The 26,378-nt window shown below is 39.9% G+C and overlaps 1 protein-coding gene and 2 long non-coding RNA genes across 5 annotated transcripts in view; 2 read left to right on the top strand and 1 right to left on the bottom strand.

The window, feature by feature from the left end:
* The window catches only part of VCL (vinculin), a 105,795-nt gene that overhangs the window by 17,825 nt on the left and 61,592 nt on the right, over nucleotides 1-26,378 (bottom strand). For both annotated transcript variants that reach the window (XM_004273091.4, XM_004273092.3), the window contains exons 7-16: nucleotides 20,032-20,122; nucleotides 18,896-19,043; nucleotides 15,499-15,652; nucleotides 14,270-14,445; nucleotides 11,947-12,137; nucleotides 10,533-10,732; nucleotides 8,180-8,308; nucleotides 4,329-4,478; nucleotides 2,253-2,361; nucleotides 825-1,127 (exon numbers count right to left, since the gene is read on the bottom strand). In XM_004273091.4, coding sequence (XP_004273139.1) covers nucleotides 825-1,127; nucleotides 2,253-2,361; nucleotides 4,329-4,478; nucleotides 8,180-8,308; nucleotides 10,533-10,732; nucleotides 11,947-12,137; nucleotides 14,270-14,445; nucleotides 15,499-15,652; nucleotides 18,896-19,043; nucleotides 20,032-20,122 — 1,651 coding nt within the window. The remainder of the gene's footprint in view (nucleotides 1-824; nucleotides 1,128-2,252; nucleotides 2,362-4,328; nucleotides 4,479-8,179; nucleotides 8,309-10,532; nucleotides 10,733-11,946; nucleotides 12,138-14,269; nucleotides 14,446-15,498; nucleotides 15,653-18,895; nucleotides 19,044-20,031; nucleotides 20,123-26,378) is intronic.
* LOC125961101 (uncharacterized) overlaps nucleotides 1-26,378 on the top strand; it is a 259,744-nt gene that overhangs the window by 175,817 nt on the left and 57,549 nt on the right. The window lies entirely within an intron of this gene.
* On the top strand, nucleotides 1,127-24,906 carry LOC117202568 (uncharacterized). 2 transcript variants are annotated; one of them, XR_004485022.2, is made up of 3 exons: nucleotides 1,127-1,774; nucleotides 17,338-17,677; nucleotides 24,842-24,906. It is a non-coding gene; the product is annotated as an uncharacterized LOC117202568 (long non-coding RNA). The 2 variants fall into 2 exon arrangements; XR_004485023.2 differs by lacking the exon at nucleotides 1,127-1,774 and adding an exon at nucleotides 10,683-10,797.

Here is a 26,378-nt window from a genome sequence, read left to right as displayed (position 1 = left end):
CTCTTTGGTGTAGGATCAAGATCAAGACCTAGGAGACCCACAGGTTAACTTAGGCTTTCCAGATTTGACAGAAATAATGAATGTTGTCCAGAGAAAAAGCATTTTAAGAAAAGCAGAAGGTATGCCAGTTACATAAGCTAAATGGTTGATAAATTGGTTATTATGCATCTTTTGAGAAATTTCCAAAATAATGACTAAACAGGACCAGGAGTTATTTAATCAGACATTAAGAAAGCACAGAGAGACTTCCCTGGTGGTGCAGTGGTTAAGAATCCGCCTGCGGACACAGGTTCAATCCCTGGTCCGGGAAGATCCCACATGTCACGGAGCAACTAAGCCCGTGCGCCACAACTACTGAGCCTGCGCTCTAGAGCCCACAAGCCACAACTACTGAGCCCACAAGCCACAACTAGTGAAGCCCGCGTGCCTAGAGCCCATACTCCACAACAACAGAAGTCACAGCAATGTGAAGCCCACATACCGCGATGAAGAGTAGCCCCCGGTCGCCGCAACTAGAGAAAGCCCACACACAGCAAGGAAGACCCAACGCAGCCAGAAACAAATAAAAAATAAAATTAAAAAAAAAAAGCACAGGGAAGTTGGTCCAGAGAAACTAACTTACAATAACCCTGCCAATATTGCAGAAAATATTCTGTCCAACATATTTTGAACAGAGAAAGCTTAATATACTATCCTCAAACTAAGTATCTGTAGTTTTTGCTCCCAGGTTGTGTCATGGTTGTGGGGTGCATCTTCTCTCCCCACCCTGTCAGCTTCCTGAATTAACCTCTCAGATGAGGTGAACCACACCATGCATTGCTTACCAGGGTCAGAAATGTTTCCTGCCACAGCCTTTGCATCCACCACCATTGGGGAGATGGTTTTGCTCAATTCGTCAGAGGCGGCTTTCACGGCCTCTCGGAACTTGGGATCCTCAGAGTTCTCCACCTCCCTCTTAGCAACCAGCAGGATCCGGTTGGCCCGACGAGCAATGCTGGTTGCCCCAGCGACCAGCATCTGAGGCTGAATATTGGCCATGGCGACTTTACACTTGTCCAGGTCTTTTTTAATTGCTTCTTCGGAAGCATCCAACAGAGATTTGGTGTCAATGGCTTCGTCCACCAGCCCTGTCCAGAGAACAGAAATGGAATTTAGTTTCTATTTTAGAAGAACAGAGACTCCAAAACCCTGTTGTCCACTCAAATTTCTCACGTGAAAGTACAACACCCATAATTCTCACCTTCAGCTCAAAACCCTTCTTACACAATCAAAAGCTTCCAGGTGATCACCATTGTAAAAAAAAAAAAAGTGAGAATGTAGCCCAGGAGGCCATACAGACTCACAGCATTTATACCAACCGTGGTCACCAGCCTTCTTGTATCTACCACAGACAACCAGAAACGCTTTGACATCAGGAGGAAACAAGGATTGCGTCTGAAACCTTCACCGCATCAGCACCACATTATCTGTTAACAGTATTTTCTCCCTTCCCGTCTCACTCCCCAGCCATCTGTTGCTTATTGGCAGCTTGCAGTGCCCAAGATGAGCCACGCAGAGGATTCCAATAACCCTAACAGCCTGTTTCTTGTTTCTGTTACCTCTCTTCAGACACCTCAGGAGCTCCACTTTCATCTCTGGCTGCTATGGACCCCTGTCCCAGCAGGTTCTGCAGGGAAGCCGAAGAGCCTACATTCCTCATCTCTTCCTCTCCCATCCCTCCCTCCAAAGAGAATGAAGAAGATTCAGAGGTGCCACCTCTATCGCACAGACACAGGTTTGTCAGTTGTTGGTTTCTCCTTTTTTTAAAAAAAAAACTACGTAGTTGATAAGTTGGAGGAAACTCTGAGACAAGTTGTATTAAATGGTAGCTATTGTGGTTCCTTGAAATGTGAACCTGCTGAAAATGACAGGGACACTTACTGTATCCACAAACACCGCCTCTCAGCCTCTGAAACCAAACTCTGGCTCAGACAGAGAAAAGACACTATTCAGAGAAGATAGGAGCTGTAACAATAAACATCACACCGGGAGGGCCACATTAAAATCAAAGAGACTCAAAGAGTCTCTCTTCGGACAAAGTTGCAAGGCTTGAATGAGAAGCCGCTGCTGCTCAGCGGCCTTAATCAGGGCCAAGTACACTGTCGAGCACATGACGGTCCCTTTATCCAATTACAGCTGAGTAACATAACTGGTCCTGTTTGCGTTTCTCAGTCTCATGGATCAGACAGGAAGAATTTTGCACACAACTCTACCTGTCATTTTTTCAACATTATCGATCCACTGGTTCTTCATGGTCTCAAAATGTTCATAAGCAGCTTGATTTCCGGGATTCCTAAGTAAGATGCGAGCCGCTGAGACGACCTGGCAATGACAAAACAACCTTTAAACACCACTCAAATATAAACCTTCAGCAAAGCTTCCCCCTCTTTACCTACAGGTGGCACTATAAGGCCAAAAATCGGCGAGTCTCTTTTCAGACCAAGCACTTTAGTTTTGGTCTCATAAACAGCTCCCCAGAATGGGCCCTCACAAAAGATTTTACAGTTACAGCCTGATTTTAAGAAGGTAATAAAGTGACAAAGTAAATGGGTGTTTGCTTGATACTTCTGAACATATACAAAACGGACAGATACTTAAGCCTCATCATAAAAAGCACCATTAAGAATGATACTAAAGATTACTTAAAACAGATTTATAAATATTTATTAAAAATAACTGTCGGACTTTCCTGGTGGCGCAGTGGTTAAGAATCCACCTGCCAATGCAGGGGACACGGGTTTGATCTCAGGTCTGGGAAGATCCTACATGCCGCAGGGCAACTAAGCCCATGTGCCACAACTACAGAGCCTGCCCTCTAGAGCCCGTGAGCCACAACTACTGAGCCCACGTGCCACAAGTACTGAAACCCGCACGCCTAGAGCCCGTGCTCCGCAACAAGAGAAGCCACCGCAACGAAAAGCCCATGCACCGCAACGAAGAGTAGCCCCCACTCACCACAACTAGAGAAAGGCCGCGCGCAGCAACGAAGACCCAATGCAGCCAATAAATAAATAAATAAATAAATGTTCCTTTAAATAATAATAACTGTCTACAGTTAACAAAGTGCTTTCACATCCACTGTCTTACTAAATCCTCACAACAAGCCTGTGAGAGTGAAAGGACAGTAATCTCTCCACTTCACAGCTGCAAAAACCAAGACGCAGAAAATTTAAGTGACTTGCTCAAGAGCTCCCAGCTAGTCAGTTGCAGCACTTGGGGAAGGAACTAACGTTTACTGAGTATTTGATAAGTTATAGGCTGCACAAGCATCTTCTTAATCCTCAGAACAATCCACTAGGAAGGAATTATCTCCATTTTACACAAGGAAACTCAAAGTGACAGAGGATTCGAATCCAGATCTGTCTCCAAAGTCCTTGCTCTTTCCATAGTTAGTGCCTTAAGCCTAGTGCTCTGTTCCTGTTTTTTCAGAAATCTCAGTTTTATAGAGAAATCCTATGTTTTATGTTCTATGTTTTATGGAAATTTTTAAGGAAAGTTAGACATGTTCATATTTTATGGACATTTTTTTTAAAAAGCTAGACAAGTATGATTTTTCAAGAGAATCTAACTTGTTAACATGCCACATTGGCAAAAGTTGAACAATTAAGAGACAAGCTTATTTCCCCTGTCTCTGCCTACAAGCTCCCCACCAAATCTAGTATCATAGATTTCTAAAGCCCAGACAGTTCCTAATGTACCACAGGCACTCAAGAAATATCTGCTGAATAAATGAATGAAAAGATAATGAATTTTCTGTAATTTTATTGGAAGAAAAAAACTGCACAAACATCACACTAAACGATGTTGAAGAGATCTTTTAAGAACATCTATCATGTACTAGAACTTTAATTCCTGTCCAAGTTGTTTTCTTTTGTTCCCACTCTTCCAATATTCTGTTTACAGTACATTAGCTACATCTTGGTTATATAATTAAATAAAAAAGAAAAATTATGGCCACATCTAAAATTTTTAAAATACCATCAAAGAGATGTGGGGAAAGGCATAAGCTCTAAAATCAAAATAAACTAATCTCCCAAGATTATTGAATTTTTCCCTGATTATGCATGGGAGGGGGGTGCTTTACTAGTTTTTTCTACTTTCAAAACTAATCATGATCACTGTAAAAAAATTCAAACAATATAAAAATGATTTAGACATTAAGGGTATGTGTGGATTCTTTCATGATATTTTATAGTAAGTGTTCAAAAATGTATAGAAACTGTTCTGTAACTAACCTTCTTTACTCAATATGGTGTGTACTGACATGATGAAGGGGGAGTGAAACCCACCTGGGGTGTGAGTTCTCGGGCTGTCTTCACTGAGGCCTGAATGCCTTCCACCGTTGATTTATTAGCAGTTCCAACAGCAGCCGCCTTCTCTGCCGTGGCTCCAAGCCTTCCTGAATGGTTTTCAAAGTTAGCTGCCCTCTCATCAAATACCTTGAGGAACAAACAAAGACATTAAGAAAATTTATTGCAATAAAATGGGTCAGGCAGCCTAAGAAAAAGTCTCTCTTTAAGCAGAGGCAGCAACTGCTTCAGCAAAGACTTTACAAGTTAATAAGACAACAGTCACATCGAGTCTTGGCCTTGCCGTATCTCCTCAGAGGTTTGGCCATAAGCATCACATGCATCCAGGCAAGTGCACACACACCGTTGAATTTCAGCGCAGTCAATGCTTACCAGGTGCAAACAGGACGTACAGTGCTGTGCAGTCTGCAATAAGGAGTTCACAGAATCCAAAGACTTAAATAATCCCTGTTCACAAAAGGCTTATCCCCTAGTTTGAAGAGTATAGAAAAACCTACTCCAGGTTCCAGTGCAGGTGGCTGGATGCATTAAAGGCCAAGAATATCCAGAGTCCTAACCAGAGCTCCAGCCTCCTCAGGGCAGCTTCCCTCACATATCCCATTACCATTAATGTTGTAAAAGCTCTGCCCCTGACCTCCATGGGAAAAATGATAGCTGGTGCTCACACCCACGCCTGACACAAGGGTAAGGATGGCTGACTTCCATCACCCCAAATGCAAAACCATCTACTGAATTGTTCATTCAGTTCACATATTGTTAAAAAGTTAACTTCTTCTTCGACATGGATATTATGCAAGGTCACATACCACGAAGGGGACAATTTAACTTAGACACGAAAGTTCTTCTGTCATTTGTTTGGATCACATTATTAGAATTGATGCTTGAGGCAAGGTATATCCAACAGCCCTGGGTGAGCTTTATATTATACACAGAGCACATTAGGAACTGCCTGGCAGAATCTACCCTCTTCTTTGCCTCCTCCTGGAGGTCTACCTGCCCCTACTTGGAGACAAGTTCTGGCTCCCAGCAGACAATCTCTGAAGGTCTCCTGGTCCAACAGCAGGCTCCAGTCTCATTGCCAGGGTTCTATGTTTATGCACGCAAGTCTCTTCCCCATTCTGACCTCTTGTTTGGATTCAGCCAGCTGGGTTCTTGCCATTTAATGCTCAGGATCTCTTCCTAAATCTCTAGCCCCCTGGTCCTCTTCTCCTGGCCTCAGTCCTTGTTTCTCTCCTTGGCTGGTCTCCCACTCTGAATCTATAAGGCTTTGCCAACTTTGGTTCACCATCTCAACCCCAGTCTATGTCTGCTGCTCCCTCTGATTTACCCAACTGCTTAGCTTGCTTTTCTTGTCATTCAACCAAACTGTACTGAGCACCTACTATGTGCCAGGCCCTGGAACAGGTGCTGAAGATACAAAGATGAATAAGACATAATTTCTGCATCTCAAGGATCTCACATCCTAGCAGGGTTAAAAAGGCCCATAAACAGATACCTACAATAGTTGTGTGCTATGTGCAATAATAAAACTAAGCATTGATACTAGGGAGGAAAAAGTAAGGCACTTAGACTATCCAGGAAGTGAAGGATACTAGAATAAAGGATAAACAGAAATTAGCCAAAAGAGATAAGGGGACAATAATTAGGTAGAGAGACAGAAAGAACAAAGACATGGAGAAAAGAAAGGACAGAGTACGCAGGAAACTATAAGCAATGAGGTATTGCTGGGGCATGAACTGAGAGGTGGGGTTTGTGGGAAACAGGGGTAGAGGGAGTATTAGAAGCCAGATCACAGAGCTCTGGCTTTCTCCTATGTGAAAAGGAAGGGCCACTGAAAGGTTAAGCAGGAAAATATCAGGGTCAGATCTGTATTTTTATTTTATTCGTGCCCTAGTGATGGATTCAAAGACCAGTCTCAGCTGTGTAGTTATAAAGGCAGCAGGGAACAAGGATCAGAACTAGAGCCGTGGCAACATGAATAAAAATTAGAGAGAATTCAAGATGTATTTGTGAGATCAAATTAGCTTGTCTTACTTTATAGATGTGGGAAGATGAAGGGAAGAGTCAGTGGCGACTCACAAATTTCCAGCTGGAAGAAAACAGGAGGACAACACATGCTGAGGTACCCATGCAGCATCTAGGTAGAGATTACCAGCAGACAGTTTTGTCTGCTCATCAGACACTCAGATGTCCGGAATGAAAACACAGCACATCACCCCAGCCTAAGGGGACCATGAGCTGAACTGACCAGCAACCTAGGCTAGAGAAAGAAAATGGGGGTCATTAGCAAATAAGAATAACATAAACGTCTGCTCACCAGTTCTACATTGTCTTGGGTGCCTGACCCAACCCTTTCTCCTTCACTACCAATACTATAGAGGATGGAAAACCAAATACTTGCTTTCCTAGATTCCTTTGCAGTGAGGTAGCCATGTGACAGCATTCTAGCCAATGAGACATACACAAAAGTCTCCTGGAGGATTTCTGGGTGAGCGTTTACTTTCATTTATTCAGCACCAAGGATGTGTCAGACATTGTTCTAAGAAATGGGAATAAAGTAATGACAAAACAAAATCCCTGCCCACATGGAGCTTTCATGCTAACGTGAGGAAAACGAGGTAAATATGTAAGTGTTGATAAACACGAAGGAGAAATGTAGGATATGGAGATTAGGGAATTTCTTGGGATGGGCTTGGGGTGGGGTTGCGATCTTAGGTGGTGACCCCAAAGTGACATTTCAGTAGAGAGCTGAGGAAAGTGAGCGAACAATACCTGCAGTTATCTGTGGGAGGACCAGAGAGAACAACAGCAAGGGCCCCAAGGTTAGAACATACAAACATAAACAAGGAATACTGGGAATACAACGCAAGAAGATCAATGCAGAGACAGGAGCATGAGGGGGAAGAGAGGCACCACACAAGGTCAGACAAGTAGATGGCGGACCAGATGCAGTGGTGTGACGAAGCTGCTGGTATCAACTCACACAAGCTCATAAGAGCCAAATATGCCCATCTCTTCCCGACTCTGCTTACAGTGACTTCACATTGAAACAGCCATCATGGGAATATTTACATCATGGAAATTAACAAACATTACAAATCAGGGCCTTCTTGTTTTTGTTTTTGTTTTGTTTTGTTTTTTCCTGTGTCTACCAGCACATCACTGGCCTTACTGTTCATTGTAAGGACTCTGGCTTCACTCTGGGACAGGGAGGAGTAATCTGAAGGGTTTGAGTAAAAGAATGACATCAAATGATTTAAAAGAATTGCCCTGACTTCTGTCTGGAGAATAAAGTGTCCTAAGGGGACACTAAAAGGAAGGTTATAACTAGAGGGACAGTTATTCTAGTTGTGACTGGAATGCCCCCACTGCTCATTTCTTACTGCCTTGAACATAATGCCTAGGGCTGCATCAGCATCTCACATCATGAGGAAAAGATCAAGAAAATCAGAGAGATACCAGCTTTCATGGCATCAAGCTGCTGAACCAATGCCAAGGCTACCTAGCTCCATGTTTCTTGTTATGTGATGAAAATAAAACCCACTTGTTTTCATCTCTGACAGTCAGGTCTTCTACTGCTTGCAAGTGAAGACATGTCCTAAAGACATTCCTAAGCAACATACCTGGTGACTGAAAGAAGAAGTGGCAAGGCCTTTCTTCCCTCTTCTACCTTTCCACCCTTCATCCACAATTTCCCAACCACTCCTGACATACACTGCAGTCACATTTTACCTTTACACACACACATACATATACATATACACATACACATACATATACATATACACATGGCTGGCCAACAGAAGAAATGGAAGACCTCAGATACCCACCTCTTCCCTATTGGGTGCATCAGGAGGGGCAGTGGCTGCCACTGCCAACAGCTTGATGGGAGTTGTAGTATCACTGAAAACATCTGACACCTCCTGAGTCATGGCCTCCTGCATCCGGGCTTTCAGATCCTTAAAAACATTGTTTAAAAATTAAAATTTCCAGAAATATCCAAAAAGCACATCTGCCATTGTCCTTCCTTCACTGACACATTCATTCATTTGGTGTTTCATTCAACTTTATCAGCTATGAGTATCAACTGTGTACAAAGCACTGAGCTAGCATGAAACAGGTGTAAGAAGTGAATCCTGCCCACATGACCCACATTTCCCTAGACTGTTCCACCCAAACAAGAAATCTTACTTCCTTTCTTGATGGCCCCTAAGAATAATACTAAGAATCATGGGGTTGAGCCCAAAGAAGACCATGAGATGAGACAGAGCTCCTCAACAATCCCAGTGCTGGAGGGGCCTGACATAATTACAGTAACTGTAAGGACTGTTTGGTGGATGCAGTGCCAAATTTCTAAGCAACTTCTTATATTTAGATGAAAGAAATCAATAATGGAATTTTTCTGGATATTTCAAATAAGTTTCTAGAAAAACTTGATAACCAATATATGAATCCATTTTTTATTTTAACATGGGTCAAAAGCAGAAGATTCTCAGAAGTCATGAAAAAACTCCTTTTCATAATTATCACACTTTGTCCAATCTAAGTTTTATTCTAGATTAATACTCGAAGAAGGATCAATCACCCCCACTGTTTCTCAAGGTGGGTAGCATGCACTGGCTGGTGGTATCTGAAATGAATATAGGTGTTACACAGACAAATGTTTTTATTTTAATAATTGTGTGTTTCTTTTATAGAATATTAGAAAAAACATAACTAACTCAAACTCCTGATTTCAGGATTTTTATAAACTTTTCTTTTAAATAAAGTTTAAAAAAGGAGTCCATTTTAAGAAAAATAATGACTAAATAAAAAAGTATAGGTGATACATGGTAGAGCAAATATGAAAGAGCCCTTGATTGAGTGAAGCTTGAGAAACACAACTTTAATTGCTATCACACACTAGTAAGCTTTTCCTTAATAAGCTCTGGATTTCCTTATATTCTTTTTTTAACAATTTTATTTATTTATTTAATTTTTGGCTGCATTGGGTCTTCATTGCTGTGCACAGGCTTTCTCTAGTCGTGGCGAGCAGGGGCTACTCTTCATTGCGGTGTGCAGGCTTCTCGTTGCAGTGGCTTCTTTTCTTGCGGAGCTTGGGCTCTAGGCGTGTGGGCTTCAGTAGTGGCACGCGGGCTCAGTAGTTGCAGCTCACAGGCTCTAGAGCACAGGCTCAGTAGTTATGGAGTGCGGGCTTAGTTGCTCTGCAGCATGTGGGATCTTCCTGGACCAGGGCTCAAACCCGTGTCCCCTGCATTGGCAGGCGGTTTCTTAACCACTGCGCCACCAGGGAAGCCCCTCCTTATATTCTTGATCACACCTTTTTCACTTTCCCTAGACTCAAGAAATTATATTTTTTAAAAACTCTCCCTCCTAATTTTTGAATAATAGTAAGCATAAGAAATGTAATGAGGGACTTCCCTGGTGGCGCAGTGGTTAAGAATCCGCCTGTCGGGACTTCCTTGGTGGCGCAGTGGTTAAGAATCCGCCTGCCAATGCAGGGGACATGGGTTCGAGCCCTGGTCTGGGAAGATCCCACATGCTGCAGAGCAGCTAAGCCCGTGCGCCACAACTACTAAGCCTGTGCTCTAGAGCCTGTGCTCCACAACAAGAGAAGCCACCACAATGAGAAGCCCGCGCACCGCAACGAAGAGTAGCCCCCACTCGATGCAACTAGAGAAAGCCTGCGTGCAACAATGAAGACACAATGCAGCCAAAAATAAATAAATAAAAATAAAAAAATAGGCAATGGGGAGTTTTCCCCATTAGTCTTAAAAAAAAAAAAAAAAAAGAATCCGCCTGTCAATGCAGCGGACATGGGTTTGAGCCCTGGTCCAGGAAGAACCCACATGCTGCGGAGCAACTAAGCCCATGCGCCACAACTACTGAGCCTGAGCTCTAGAGCCCACGAGCCACAACTACTGAGCTCGCGTGCCACAACTACTGAAGCCTGTGCACCACAACTACTGAAGCCCGTGCACCTAGAGCCCAAGCTCCGCAACAAGAGAAGCTACCGCAATGAGAAGCCCGCACACTGCAATGAAGAGCAGCCCCCGCTCGCCACAACTCGAGAAAGCCCGTGCACAACAACAAAGACCCAACGCAGCCAAAAATTAAATAAATAAATTTATTTCTAAAAAAAAGAAAGAAAGAAATGTAATGATATGTGCTCCCAAGTTCTACCTTTAAAGAGTCTTGGAGCTGAGATGCAAGGGCTCTCGCCTGAGGACTCTCCCCTTCCCCTCTGGCAGCCAGGTCAGCCAGCTGGGCCGTCAGCTGGTCCACTCGGTCACACTTTGCAAGAAGATCTTGGCGATAAGGCCCCATCATGACATTTGCCAGACGATGACCTTCGGCCACAAGCCCTCGGATGGCAGCCTGACCTGCACCAAGAGGAAAACACTGAAACTCACATAGACCAGGAGAAGCCAACCACTGTGCCATTCTGGTAAGGATTTCTTTTCTTAATAATACATTTAGTGGGGTTAGTGGGGTTTTTTCCCCTATCAAGACAAAAAACTGGGGAAATATAAAAAACATAAAAAAATATAAACTACCCATAATCCCATCACTTGGAGACTGATATATTTGACCATTTCCTTCCCGTCTTTTTGAATGCATTGCATGCTCCTATACATACATACATTTCTCTTTTATAAAACTGGGATCATACTATACATTAACTTTTACTCCTTGCTTCTTTTTATTTAACGTGAGCATTTTTCTACATCATTAAATATTATTCAAAAATCATGATCTAACTCTATGCAACATTTTATCATATGAACCATAACTGTTAATATTATTAAATATTTACACTATTTACATATTCTCATATGTAACTCCTTAGAAACATCTCTAATTATTTTTAGAATAAATTCCTGTAAGTCAAATAGCTGAGTCAATGGGTATGAACTTTTTTAAAGCTCTTGACATATAATTCCAAATTGCCACTCAGAAAATTTGTACCAATTTATTCCTCCACCAGTAAACTATATGTCTGCCTGATTCCCCCACACTGGGAATCACCAATTAAAAATTTTATCTTTTTCCAATGAATACAGCAAATGAAATAAATAGATCTTTCAGCTTGCTATCATAATACAACCTAAATTCTTATAGATCCATTCCTAAAATCTCTCAAAAATCAAAATTTTAGGTTAGCAACTCTACAGGTGATTGTGTGATACAGGAGCCCTCACAACTGAAAACAACCTTGGTAGTTAAGTGTCTTTTACTTATTTTCAAAAATTATATTTAACTGTGAACTTAACTAAGGACTGTAATAACAGAAATACAACAGAATGAAAGTATACATAGACTGGAAATAATTAGCTCAAAGTTTCAGCTGCAACCTGAGGAATTTTCTATTTGCCTGCAGCAAAATCATTTATTTATTAATACTTCTTGATTAAATCACAGGAAATTTATTGGCTACATTTGGAGATGGAGTCACACTGTGGAATGACTTACTCACCAGTGGCTAAAGAACCCCTTCTGTACCTAATTACAGATGATACAGGATCTCTATCAACAACTTGCTTATCTTCACTGTAATAAGTTTAATGAGGATTAATAAGTGCAGTGATGATCTTACCAACTCCCCGGTCATCCACTGTGGGATTATCAATCCACCGCTGTGCCTGCTCAATCTTGCCCTCAAGGTGGACAGCTGCTTTGGCAGGTCTGCTGTTGGCCACTGCCTTGTTGGTTTTGGTCTGCAAGTTCTGTAGGGCCGTGGCCACCTGTTTGGCCAATGCTCGGGCCTCTGGGGAATCTCCTTTTCCCCTGCAGAAAAAAAATAGCCATCCTGTCACACAAAGACACTCTTTACATTGAGATGACTTAATTGCTAATACAAATGCTAATGAGATGACAAACTGCTAATGATTATTATTAACTTGGTTTGAAAGGAGAGGGATTTATCTATTTGACCCTTAAATAAGAAATTAATAATATAAATTCTGATTGTTTTGCCTCGTTAAGACAGTTAAATATGTTGTAGTTAAATATGAGTTTGGTCAGTCTGGCTCAACCAAGCTCAACCACTTGGTAAGCTGAGCTCGATCAGTCATCACTAGGTTAGGTGGCCCCTGAGCCTGCCATCTCAAATCTGACTCATTTTATATCTCAAGTCCACTAGGTCATAGAAAAGTAAACTTCAGGATAATCATATCTGGCTCACCGATAAAAATGCAAATCTTAGTCTACCTGACAGAATAACTAATTTAGATACTATCTTAAAAGTTCCTTTATGATTCTAAACTTTCATACTTTCTCCATTATAAAGCTGGACAAAGAAGATAATTACTATGGTTCTGATCATAGCTACTCCTGCTGCCTGGAAGTTTTAGATAGACAGATAGATAGATGGATAGATAGATTGATTGATTGATAGATAATAGGAGTAAGTAATGATGGCATGTGACCAAACTTGGTCTGCTGTTATCACTATTATCATTAATTCTCTCTTCATCATTAAGAAACATTAATGAGTGCCTGCTATGTATATGGACCTGTGTTAGGATCCTGAGAACATAGTTTCCTCCTCTGAGTATTTTTAAATCTAGTAAAAATGTAAAGACTATATTAATTAGCCAATATTAATGAACAGAGACCAAAATTTGTAGACATATATTACTTTACAATTGTCCAATTATACATTTTCCCACCTACATAATTTTATATTTGGGGTATAAAATAGTGACCCCCCCAAATGACTGAGCTTGATATAGAATCAAACTTGAGCTATTACTTAAGCTGCTCTCTATCACCACAACCTCCTGCCTAAAGTATACCCACCCTGCTCCCACTCATTCCTATTTCAAGGTCTGAGGCAGAAGTCTGCTTTCTTAGCTAACGTTGGTCTCTTACCCAATATAAGATTTGAAAGGACTCTAAAGTACCTCTGTGGAAAAAGGTTAGGCACTCTCCTGTGGAAGAATAGGGAGTGAAATACACAAGTTAAATGAAAAGTCGAATCTCACAAGATACTTGACTATGGTTATTCCTGGAGAAGTGACTGGAGGACTGAGGTGGGAGAGAAGCAACTCTTACTTTTGCCATTGTACACTTTTTTAATGTTCTTTTTAGCATATGATGCAGTTGTTTTTTTTTAAGACAGAAAAATATCTTTCAAAAGGAGAAAGTGACACTTCTTTTCTATACAATCAAAGTAGATGCTATGAAAGCCTTATCTGTCTCACCGATTAAAAAAAAAAAAAAAAATCCCCTTAAGAGAAGAACCTGCAGTGAGGATGTTATATTTAAGGATCTTTTATAATTGCTACATAAGAAGTAACACTGCTGGTCAAGGAAGAAACTATCTTCTTATGCCTCCCCATCCCACCCCAACACACACACACACACACACACACACACACACACACACACACACACACACAAAGCTTTTCATAGCTAGCCACAAAAGTTATTTTCCTCATATGCCTGGGAAACAGACAAGTCACAAACATGGTGTAGTAGTATGTCCTAGCTTAGAAATTTTAAAAAATGGATCTCAGGGATTTCCCTGGTGGTCCAGTGGCTAAGACTCTGTGCTCCCAATGCAGGGGGTCTGGGTTCAATCCCTGGTCAAGGAACTAGATCCTTCATGCCGCAACTAAGAGTTCACATGCTGCAGCTAAAGATCCCGCATGCCGCAACGAAGACCTGGCACAGCCAAACAAATAAATTAATTAATTTTAAAAATAGATCTCTTAAAAATATTTTTTTAAAAAATAGTTCTTAGTATCCTAAAATTATTAATTTAAAAATATCTGCCCTCACCACGTCACAGAAAATCAATAAGAAGACAATGGAAGAGTATCATATGTGCATTTAACCTATAAATTTCAACTATATATGTGCTTAGGGGGAAAAAGAGAGAGATTAAAGGACAATTTAATTGATTAAATACATACTGTCTTCGTAGATCTGCTAGTTTAGAAGTCAGAGCAGATATTTCTCCAAGAGAACGTAGAATGTCATCTCTCTCTTTAGGATCATCACACAATTCTGCTATTTTCCGAGCTTCAGCCAAAGCCCCTCGAATCTGTTCTTCTCCTTCTGGTCCACCATTTGGATCTGCAAGCCAATTCTACACACAAAGAAATGGAAAAGAAGCACACTGTGATCTACTCATGAACCAATTTTACTAAACTTAACAAGGCCATCAGAAATATTTCAAAAGTAATCATAAGGGCTTCCCTGGTGGCGCAGTGGTTGAGAGTCCGCCTGCCAATGCAGGGGACACGGGTTCGTGCCCTGGTCTGGGAGGATCCCACATGCCGCAGAGCGGCTAGGCCCGTGAGCCATGGCCGCTGAGCCTGCACATCCGGAGCCTGTGCTCCGCAACGGGAGAGGCCACAACAGTGAAAGGCCCGCGTACCACAAAAAAAAGTAACCATAAGGCATACCAGCAATTGTTTTTATAATGCTGATCCTTATTATTTTACATCAGTTCTTACTCAGGCAAAACCAAATCAATCCTTCAGCTATTTATTTATAAAGGTATTAATATTTGCACGTGCGGCATGCAGGATCCTAGTTCCCAGACCAGGGATCGAATCCATGCCCCCTGCAGTGGAAGCTCGGAGTCTTAACCACTGGACCTCCAGGGAAGTCCCCCTTCATCTTTTTAAAAATGATTTTTTTTCTTTCTCATTAGGATAAAATATCTTCATGAGCTTTAGCTTTGAATTAATCACACCTTATTAATTCTTCAGTTTCTTAAACATTTATGTTTCTTCATGAAATGCTTGAAAATCATTTTATAGTAGAGTAATATCAGAAAGCTTTAACCCTTTTACATTGCTATGACCAAACACAGTTGTGAATTCTGAGATGAATAACAGGTTTAACATACTGTAATCTCCATCAGGAGCTAGGGGAATGGTACTCAGAATGCTTACTTTTAACTAACTGAAGAATTCAAAATTAAGATCTCTATTTCAAAATATGGATAAACATTAGCCTTAAGCCTGTGGTGGTAGGGGACGTGTTAACATTGGCAACTAGTGTGTATCAGTCATCACTCAGAAACACCAATTATCCACCCATAGAAAGTTAGGGGGAGAGGGATACAGGATATTTATGGAACATTTCTCTTTCTCCTTTATTTCCCACCCTTGCTAAAAATCATCATCGCTACCTGAGCAGCATCAATCTTCTTCACAATGCTCTGCTTTGAGTTGGTCATGGCTTCCAGCTTGCGGGCTGCATTTTCCACTTTTGCTGTGAGCACATCCAGACCCTGAGACACCTGCTGGGCTTTCTGCATGGCCACCGGTGAGGCTCCTTGTCCTCTGCTCAAACAGATAGATGCTGCTGTTGTACTCTCTCAAATTCTTAATGGCAAAATATTACTAAAAGCACAGTATATGTTCTTTTACCAACATGTTTGTCCTTTTCCTTTTCTACTAAATCTGCGATAACACAAGGAAACACAGAGAGAGACAAAGCAAAACACCCAAACCATCTAATTTCTCCTTTGCTCTTAAAAATAATACACAGTAGCTTCAAGGAACTGCATAACCACTTTAAAGACCAGACTTGCACATTTTGATAATGATTTTCCTCTTGGTGGTGATTACATAATCAAACCTAATCTTCAGGGGGGAAATGTGCTTGTGATCTTATTGCTATGGAAGGTTTTGTTACCATAGTACGTATGCTTTAGAAATAAACAGCCCATTAGATTATCTTATTTATGGGCAAGTATACATTGAAAATGTTTCAGGAGGCAGCACACATAGTGCTACTGAAAGCACACCACACTGGGACCAAGTAGATGTCTGTTCAAATCCTGGCTCCTGCTACCTGAGGAACCTTGGGTACAATGTTTAACTTCCTTGGGCTTCAGTTTTCTAACTTAGAAAATGAGGGGTAGGTAGGTAATAATACTGGCCCTGCTTATCAAACAGAGTGGCATCAAGCAAAAAGAAATACTTGAAAATACTTTGGCAATAAAGCAATACACATATGTGACTATTGTTATTACAGAGTTGTCATTATCATAACCTAATGGTAATCTTAAATATCTACCTTCCACTCCTATGCAACCTATAAGTATCAAAACCAGATAGTACTGAGGGAAAAGGGCACACAAGGACAAGAAACCATTATTTCTCATCATGTTCCTAAAGAACTAATTTCACTATTTTCCTCTCTCAGAAGTGGTATGCTGCTACTACAAAAAAATGATGTGAGTTAGTAGACATTTGTTTTCCCTCTGTTAGAGACTTCCCAGGTCATAGCAAAGTAAGATTTGCCATCTTTTTATACTCATATTTTTGAATCCACACAGCCTGGTAAACTCAATGATAGGGGTGGCAACTTTATCATTTGGTTGAATGGAATGGCTGATCATCATAACCTGCGTTTCTGATTTTAGGATAGACTACAAAACATCTTTGCTTCCCTTAATAATAGTATGGGTGTGTCATTCATCTACCTATCCTCTTTTTAAATTTATATGTTTTTCATGTATACCAATATTTGAGGTAGTGAACTCAATAATATTTACTGCCAGGTATATATATATACCTTTTACTTGTACTTGACACCTCCCTTTTACATGGCAGAGGAGTCTAAGACTTTTGGAAATATACTTTTTATGTTTTAATTTGCTTTTTTCCTTCAAATCTACTAATTCATTATGAGGAACGTTGTTTGTATAAGAGTCCAACTGTGAAAAAGTAAAAATATTTATGGGTTGCATAATTTTTCATTCAAAATAAAAAGTTTGAGTACCATGGAGGGGAAAATATATACTTACAACCCTAGAAACTCTAGGTGACTGAATAGAAGAATACCAAAGAGGAAATTGTCACTGAGTTTCAGCCACTAAGCTGTTAGAAAGCTAGGCATATTTAAGAAAGGATAACAAGGAGACAGCTTTGTAATCTTTCATTGTGAAAGGCTATCGCAGACTCCAGTGTGAAGCAGGCCCATTGAGGCTCCTCACTGTTCCAACCTTTTCTCTTTACAGATTTATGGTCGGTCCTGTACAGCAACTACCTCGTTCTCTTGCTCAGATTCATCTTTCTCTAAATACATACAACTGTGTATTTGAGAATTCCAACTGAAAACTGTCTACCACACTGTGAAAAGGCTGCAGACAAAAGAGCCAGCAGTGAGAAATTAGAAGAGCCAAGAATCTTGTCAAACTGCATTGGCATTTCTCCAGATGGGAACAGGACTTCTTTTTTGTCCTTTCTGTAAAGTTCTTGGCATGCTCATGGCAGAGGAGACTGCTTCACAGCAAGAGAAAAGGCCCACTGCACTCAAAGAGATCACATTTATTTATGCTGTTCCTTCTTCCCTTTAAGGTAAAGGCTCTTAACCTGAAGCCCGTGGAGCTTCCAGGGCTACAGTGAATCCATGAACCTCTGGAAATTACATATAGTATTGTATGGGCATGTTTATATGTAACTTTTTAGGTAGAGATTAATGGCTTTCATCAAATTATGAAAATGACCTTGGTCCAAGAAAGGTCAGGAACCACTCCTTTAAGAACTATATTCTTGGGCTTCCCTGGTGGCACAGTGGTTGGGAGTCCGCCTGCCGATGCAGGGGACATGGGTTCATGCCCCGGTCTGGGAGGATCCCACATGCAGCGGAGCGGCTGGGCCCATGAGTCATGGCCGCTGGGCCTGCGCGTCGGGAGCCTATGCTCCGCAGCGGGAGAGGCCACAACAGTGAGAGGCCCGCGTACTGCAAAAAAAAAACTATATTCTTAAGTCCATTATGTTAATACATTTGAGGCTAGGTGTAATGGTGTGCAACACGTCAAGGCGTGTTCCTGAAGCCTTAGTTTGTAGGGAGACCTTATACTGTATTCCAATTATCTCAAGACGTTTCATGACAATCTTGAAGCAAAATTAAATTTCATTTATACTAGTGTGTCATCATACCTCAATTTTTCACAATGTCTGTACTATAAAATTCCATAAAGATGAGAATCTTTTAGAACTTCATTAACTATATGTATGAGTTCCAAACAAACCTATATTATACTGAGTTTTCTTAATAGCAAACTATACATATTTAATTTGGGGGAATGGGGGTGGATCCTAAAAGCCAAGACTTGAGGCGGGTAAGAGATAGGTAAAAGAATTATAAAACCAAATGAATAATGATGAAATAGAAACTCAAAAGAGCCTAGAAATGACCAACGTAGAGGATAATCTATTTAACTGATTTTTAAAATGACATGTGAAATAATTCCAACGTTTTCACTCTTTATGTTTTTTTTCTATCCAGCCTTCATAAAAGATATCTATGCACCTTATTTTTCATAAGCCTATGGCTAGAAACTAAAAAAACAGATTTCAACTTTACGATAAGGCATCTACATATTTTAAAAGTTCAACAAAAGGAAAATTCACTCCAATCTCAAAAGAATTAGTAGAATATAATATCTACGTTATCTATTAGCCAAAGAGAATTCAGTAAAATTCACAGAAACTTGCTTTCTGAATCACTCCATCAGGAGCGAGATCCCAACTGTTACCACTACTGCTCTGGTGAGAGCAGAGGAACTTTACCTGGCTCGGAGGTCAGCCACTTGATCAGTCATCTGCCCTAGCATTTTGCAGGTTCCCAGGATCTCCCTGCGTTCTTTGCCTGCACAGAGTTCACCAACTTTTCCAGCTTCATCTAAGATCTGCCTGATGGCCTGTTCACCAGCATCACCTAAAACAAAGAGATTTTCAAGGGAGTTCCCTGGTGGCCTAGTGGTTAGGATTCCAGGCTTTCACTACCACGGCCTGGGTTCGATCCCTGGTCGGGGAATTGAGATTCCTCAAGCCAGGTGGCGCAGCCAAAAAAAAAAAGAGAGAGAGAGAGAGAGAGAGAGCTGTTCAATATCTACATTGTTGATCCATTAATTATTTAGAAAGGTTGCTTTACAAGTCATTTCATTCATGAAGGAATGGATGATTTTAAATGACAAGTGAATAGAAGGCAATACATCTGATAGCTAACAGCCAAGCACTGCCCTTACAACCATAGGGTGAGGTTTTAACCACAGAGACTGCTCAAAAAGATCCTTGGAACCATACCCATCTGGAGATAATAAGCAGTTTGTGGTAAGCATGTGAATGATGAAAGTAGGCTCTAACAATTCAATAGTACTCAACGCCTCTAAACTCCATTAGGCTTTTCACATTCATTCAAATATTAATCTAAAACTGAATAAATATTAGATTAGAAAATCCATAATGCCTAGCTCAATAACCTATTTGGGTCTTATCTTTATACAAGTCAACTTTGCTTCCCAATTCTTGTTAGCATCATCATTTCATCTGTTTAATTAAGTACTCTGTTGACGTAAATGGAAATCTGCCCAACGGGAACTAGAAAAGAAGAGCTTTCATTCAAAATAATTACCTTTCTGATTCAGGGAAGGGGTGAACCAATAATTTGGCAAAGAATGCCCAGTTCACTTTGCTTTATTCCTCTGTGATGAGAGGTAGTCTATGCCCTTCATCCTTTTAAGGACCAGTAATACTTCAATTAGTCAAAACTATCAGAGAATGGAGTATGCCCCTAAATGTTGCAGTATTTATCTCAGGATTATGAGATTACAAAATGATTTTTCTCTTTTTTTTCTTTTTCTTTTGTTTGCCTGGTTTTTAGCTTTTTGCTGTTATCTATCAGAAAAGTAGAACCAGAGGGTTACCTGGGGAGGCACTGGGGTCACGGAGCCAACCTTTAGCCTGGTTCAGTTTGGAGTCTATGGAGGCCAACGCTCTCTTCATGGCTTCAGTGTCCTTTTGAAGAAAAATACCACAAGTATTTTCTTTGCAAAAACTAAGATACCATGATACAAAGTAAGACAGAGAAGTTACACCATTAACATACAATAGCTACGGTAGTCCTACAACAGCCTTAAAAATATTCTCATCACACCATAATGCTTATTTCTGTCAAAATGCAGCATCTTGCATGCAAATCTTCAGTTAATTCTGTTTCCTAGTCTCCCTATTGCTAAACTGTGAAAACTGGTAAAACTGCTCAAGCCAAAAGATGTTCAATGTCTTCAGCTGGAAAAAGTCCTCTTGTCACATGCCTCATTATCAGCCTTTCCACTAGTCAACAATCATCTACTGCAGCCCTGCCAAAGCTCTCCCCGCTTCAGGGAAGCCTCATTAGCATGTGGCACCACAAACCACAGTTCTTCTACATCTTGTTTTGAAATATACACACACTGCTTGATGTTTCACTATGTTTAATCTGAAAAACCTGGAATTACTGGCTGGAAGAAAGCTGAAAATTTTAATCTAGCAATTCAGTTTTAATTCCACAAGTAAACCACCAAATGTAATACAAGAAAGAAGTGTCTTTCGGGCCTTCCCTGCCACTCCTCATCCTTAGTTCCCTTACCGTCCCTAATCTGGAAGAAGAGGCAGGATAAAATAAGTGGGTCTCAATTTATTGTTTAAAATCAGGATTCATAATGACTTGCATAAAACTAGCATAAAATCTCCCAGGATATAGCATGAGAAGTCCAAACAACAGACTAATCACTTTTAAAATATACATATGTTTTAATAAAGTTTTTTAAGTAAATAGATATACAGAAAACAATATAACAAATATGCACGTACCCATCCTCACAACTGACAGACTGGCCATCTCTTAAGTCTATTTAACACCTTAAAAGACAGCCTCTCTCCCTTTTGCTTAGGGAACTGGATCTTACAGAGCCCATCCATCAAAGCACAGAGTTAACCTCTGAAACTCTAGGCAACGCCTTAAATCCCTACCTTTTTTCAATTTCCAGTCCTGCAAACCGGGGTTCTTCAAGGTGTGGTGCCACCAGTTTTCCACATGGGGGCACTAGGAGCATCCCCACGTCCAATTCAAACAAAACCCAGCAGCAGCACCAATAAGCGTTGGGAGCACTCATAATTAGGCTTAAGGTCAGCAGCCTGACACCAGCTTTTCCAAAGTACCTATTCAAATTACAGGACTCTCAGCTTTGGACTCCCTCTTTCCCCATCTAAACAGATACAGATTTGGCTATCTAAGGCTCTAAATAACAAATTCTCAGCCATGGCAACTGAAAAGAAGTGAACTAAATTACTGAAAAAATGGAAATAAAATATTTTTATTATCAAGTTATATGAAATTATGATAGCCATCTATCAATAAAAGGCAGTCATAAGAGGATCTATTTCAAAATCCATCTGTCATTAGTACTGTAAGTAGACAAGTGGCATTTTTTAAGTGCTTTGATTCTCAAATGGTTTAAATATTTGCTCTTCCTTCATCTAGTTCAAATTAATCTGTACAGCAAACCTTGTCTTCAAAAGTCAACTTTAGCTTAATTCCAAATTAGCAAGGCCCAAATCAATATCTTTTTAAAGAGAGTCGCAGGCAACACCCAACCTCAGAGAGTCGGATAGCCTTTAAGGTCTAATACCAGTTATAGGACTTTGTCTAGATACAGATTTAAAAAAAAATTCATGATCTCTCACCTAGGAAGTATTGTGCACATTCTGAAGAAGAGGAATTATAGCCATGGAAAAATACTTAATTTAAAATCTATTAATAACCATTTCTCTAATACACTTATATTTTCAGTGAAAAAAAAACAATAGATACTTACAACATTTCAAAAATCTCAATTCAAGGGGAAACAAAGATCAGAAATTTTTCAGTGTCTATTCTAGCATTAAAGGCTACCAGTTAGGAAACTAATCTTAATTGAGCACTTCCTACATGTTAGGTTCTATTTTAGGCATTTTTTCCCTCATTGCTTCATTGAACTTCAATTTTTAATGTAATTTAATTTTATAAATTAAGGGGCTCAGTCATAGAAACACAGTTTGATCTCAAACCTCATTATTTTCTATTAGATGAAATTCAAGAATTTTTTTCTTTTACCAAAGAGAGTTGCCAAAGATTCCACTAACCTTTTACAGTAGTCAGCAAATCTTTTGCCTTGCCAATTCTGGCTTGGTTAATACTGCCCAGAAAATTAGCTCTATAAATCAAATTCATAATCCTCACTAACCTAAATAACTGCTTTTATTCTCCACTGCCCCAAAATGATTTGAAACACAATAGAAAAACTAGTTTTGCTCTATTCAGTATCCTCAAAAGTCACTGCTTTTTTCTCCCTAATAAAGCGTGGTCACCATGCTTCAAGGAAAGAATCTGATTCTCAGGATGTGACTAATTTAGTCCTGAGTATGAGATGTGAGAATATCAAGAATTTAACATTAAGAGATGCTCATTTTCTCCTAAAAATAATCAATGGCAAATTTGCAATGAAGCTGCATTTTTACACTGGGAATTTCAATTAGTTACCAAAGTTTTTAAGAGCATGAATTTTAGACAATTTTGGAGATTTAAAACAGTCACTGAGAGGGCCACCTTAAATTCTTTCTGGAATAGAGCAAATTGTAAAGAATCATTTAAACACAATACATTTTAATGTCATATCTATTAAAAGCAAAAATGTCTGTGGGAACAAATATTTTGGTCTCTTAAGAATTTCTTTTGAAGGGCAGTGTTTGTTATGGAATTGACAGAATTCTGACATAAGCAACAAAAGAAGTATACTAACACCGGCTATAATATAAACAAATTCAATGAACAACCAGGACTAAGAAGCAATTTTGAGATATATTTATAAAGGGTAAAAATAGTCATAACTCTGGGGTCAACTACACTATGTACCATAAAGCTTTTTGTTAAACCTTGTCATGTAGGTCTAAGTACTCAGAATACACTCTGGGTATGAAATAGAAGAGGAAAAAACTGTACCCTCAATAAGTACTGTTCTCTGTAAAATCTCAAATTTGGGAACAAGAAAAGTCTCCACCAATCTCTTCTCTGTTTTTGTTGTTGTTGTTGTTCTTTTTTTTAAAGAGTGAATATAAAAAAGACCAGATCTAGTCATGTAGCTTTGGGGACAGCTGTCAGGGATCTGATACCCTCCTGCTCTGGTCCGTTTTACTGTAAAACTCTGATGAGTTCAGGTTTTAAATGAGAAAAACCATAGTGCCTTGGCACTCTGCCACATATACCAGAAGTCAGAAGGACAACCTAAAAGACTCCTTTTTACATGCTTTTCCAGGACCTGAAACACTTCTGAAATTTAATATAAAGTTAGACCTAAAGAACACTGAATAATACCAAGAACCACTGAGTTCCTCCCACAGATGATCAAGAGGAACTGTGGTAGGGAAAGCGAGCTTCTCCGTTCCCAGGCTCTTGAAAATTTTTAATTTGGGACTAAGGACCCCCTCTCATTCACTGCCCAAGCTACTCTCCCTTTTCCACTAACACCTCCCAACCCCACCCTTCTCACTCCAGCCCATTCCTGACCACATTTCTACCCTCAAGTCCGTGTTTTAAACAAAGATGTTTTTGGAAAGATAAATTGGGCCGTAGAACAAAATCTTATAAACTACATTTAACCTTGGAGAGAAAGTCATCTAGCCCTGAGCCTTCAGGCAAGCTACCCTCCCAGGCATCAGTTCCTCATCTCCAAGAATACCTTCTCAGTGCTTCTGTGCCACCTATGCACACACAATCAGTTATACCAACTAAAAGATCACTTGGATCAGAAGGGAAATGTCAATTCCTGTACCATGTTGGGCTTTTCTCCTTTGGCTGGGGGGGGGGATGAAATATTATATATACCTAAATTAACTATTTATCTCAAACTCCAAAAGATAAATCCTTTGTTGTATTAGCTGCATACTAGAATACTAAAACTAATACTGCATAATAGAATACTAAAAGACTCATAAAAAGCTCATATATAACCTTATTTTTTTCAAAACTGAAATAAAAATCAACCCTTAAATCCTCAATGGTCTGCAGTAAGGGCAAGTTATTATAGGATTGCATGTTCTAACCAGTATTTCCTTCTTTGGTAGACTAGAGTAATCTGTGCAAGACATCTGAGTCACTCACTACATTTACCCACCACCAACCTAGGCCCACTGTGGGAGGAGACACACCACAGGGACGAATTCTGAATAATAGTATCTAATGACTCAAGTTGCAGTTACAGGAACACCTACATAGGGTTCAAAAATTCTTAGCAATGAAATGCTTTTTAAATTTTTTTCACTTCCTCTTTCTTCTCAGCATGCGTCAAGATACAAGTAATATAAATACCAAAAAAAAAGAGATTAAATATAGATTGCTAAATTTACAAAGGGTAAAATTAGAACTGTGTTTAAACCCCAAATTCTTTTATCTCATAATGTATTCCCAGGAAAAATGCTAAAATAGTTTTTAATAATCATTATGATTGTTGATTTAGGAGGGGAAATTTTTTATTTTCAAAATAAAGTGAAGTGTTTAAAGTCAAAGTACTTATAAATTTGTAAATCTGCCATTTGAATGTAGGTATAAAACGTAAAATAATCAGCTATTGCATTGCCTCTTTAAAATCTTAACTTATTCGGCAAGACGTACTTTTACCAAGAATTTTTTCCACTTACTTTCTTCCCCCACTTTTCTAGAGGAACCATCACTTTCCAGGAGAAAACTGCACCAGTGGGGAAGCATGAAACAAGTATGGTAAGACAAAGTTAATTCTTTATTGGTAGGGGTGAGAGGAGGTAAAAGATATCGTATGTATTAAACAGAATGGGAACCCAGGGGTCACAGACAGACACAAGGTCTGATTAATTCACTGCTTACAGTTGAGCAATGAAAGATGCATAATGCTACTAAACTGAAAAATAACCAAACCCTAGTTACCAATTTCCATTTTCAGGGTAAAATTTTTTCTAAATATTCTTGCAACTAATAAAAACAATTACTCTTAGGGGGTAAGGGAGGTAGAGTGGATAGGGATGGGGATGAGAGTGAGCTGTGTCACACATATCCTTTTATAGCATTTTTTCAATATTTATTTATTTATTTGTTTATTTATTTGGTTGTGCCAGGTCTTAGTTGTGGCTCGCCGGCTCCTTAGTTGTGGCATGTGAACTCTTAGTTGCAGCATGCATATGGGATCTAGTTCCCTGACCAGGGATTGAACCAGGGCCTCCTGCATTGGGAGCACAGATTCTTAACCACTGCGCCACCAGGGAAGTCCCTTTATAGCATTTTGATATTTGAATCAGGTAAATGTAAAACAAAAGCAAAATGAAGTTAAAAAATAAACATTTCTTGCTCATTCTGATGTCATTATGTACTTAAGCTTCTTTTAGCTGAACTAATTTTATTTATTTCCTTTCATTCTGATAGTTTTACAGCATCCTAACAGTCTGGTTCCTTCCAGATCAGCATAAAACTGAGAGAGCTATTAGACTGTACACAGTGGGGACCAGGTTTATATTTCCCTTGTATATGCCCCCAAATGCCTAATCTTCCTCCTGAAAAACTCAACTGACCACGGTTTTGGTTTTGGTTTTGGTTTTGGTTTTGGTTTTTAAAGAAGCAGCTCTCGGCACTTGCACAAAATAAAGCTCAGTCACACTTAGTTACTAATTGATGGATGACTTTTCCCCTCCAAAAATAGAGAAACATTAAGGTTGCAAGGCCTGCTTTTCTTTTTTACTATTTCTCATCTGCTAGAAGCAAAGGGAAGAGAATAAGGAAAGAGATTAGATTAGAGGAACATGAGATCATGGAGAACAACAGCTGATTCACAGCTTAGATAGCAGAACATGCAGTGAGCCAGGTACTGAAGTTAGGAAAAACTTTAGGTACACCTGACTTTTTTCCTTTTGATTTTTAATGCTAGGATTATTGTGAAGGACAGGTGCCCCATCTAGACTCTCTAGCCTACCCATTTTCATTATGGCTTAAAACCTCAATGATGCATCTCCAAAAGTCAAATTCCAGAGCCTGCAAAGGAAACTGGTAGGAGAGGCAAATACGAGATAGCAACAGCTGGAAGTTTCCTTTCCTAAGAGCAAGGTCCACTGGTAACTTAGGGGTCACCCGGCTACCTGGTGAAATCTGCCCCTCAAGTGAAGTCAGTGGGAACGACCAGACCAAAACAGTTCCCAGGAGACTGCTCAAAGAGAGGAAAGCACCCACCAAATA

This window comes from Orcinus orca, chromosome 14 (genome assembly GCF_937001465.1).
Source record: "Orcinus orca chromosome 14, mOrcOrc1.1, whole genome shotgun sequence".
NCBI classification, from domain to species: Eukaryota; Metazoa; Chordata; class Mammalia; order Artiodactyla; family Delphinidae; genus Orcinus; species Orcinus orca.
Note: the sequence above shows the minus strand (reverse complement) of the source record. Positions and strands in the feature narration are given on the sequence as shown.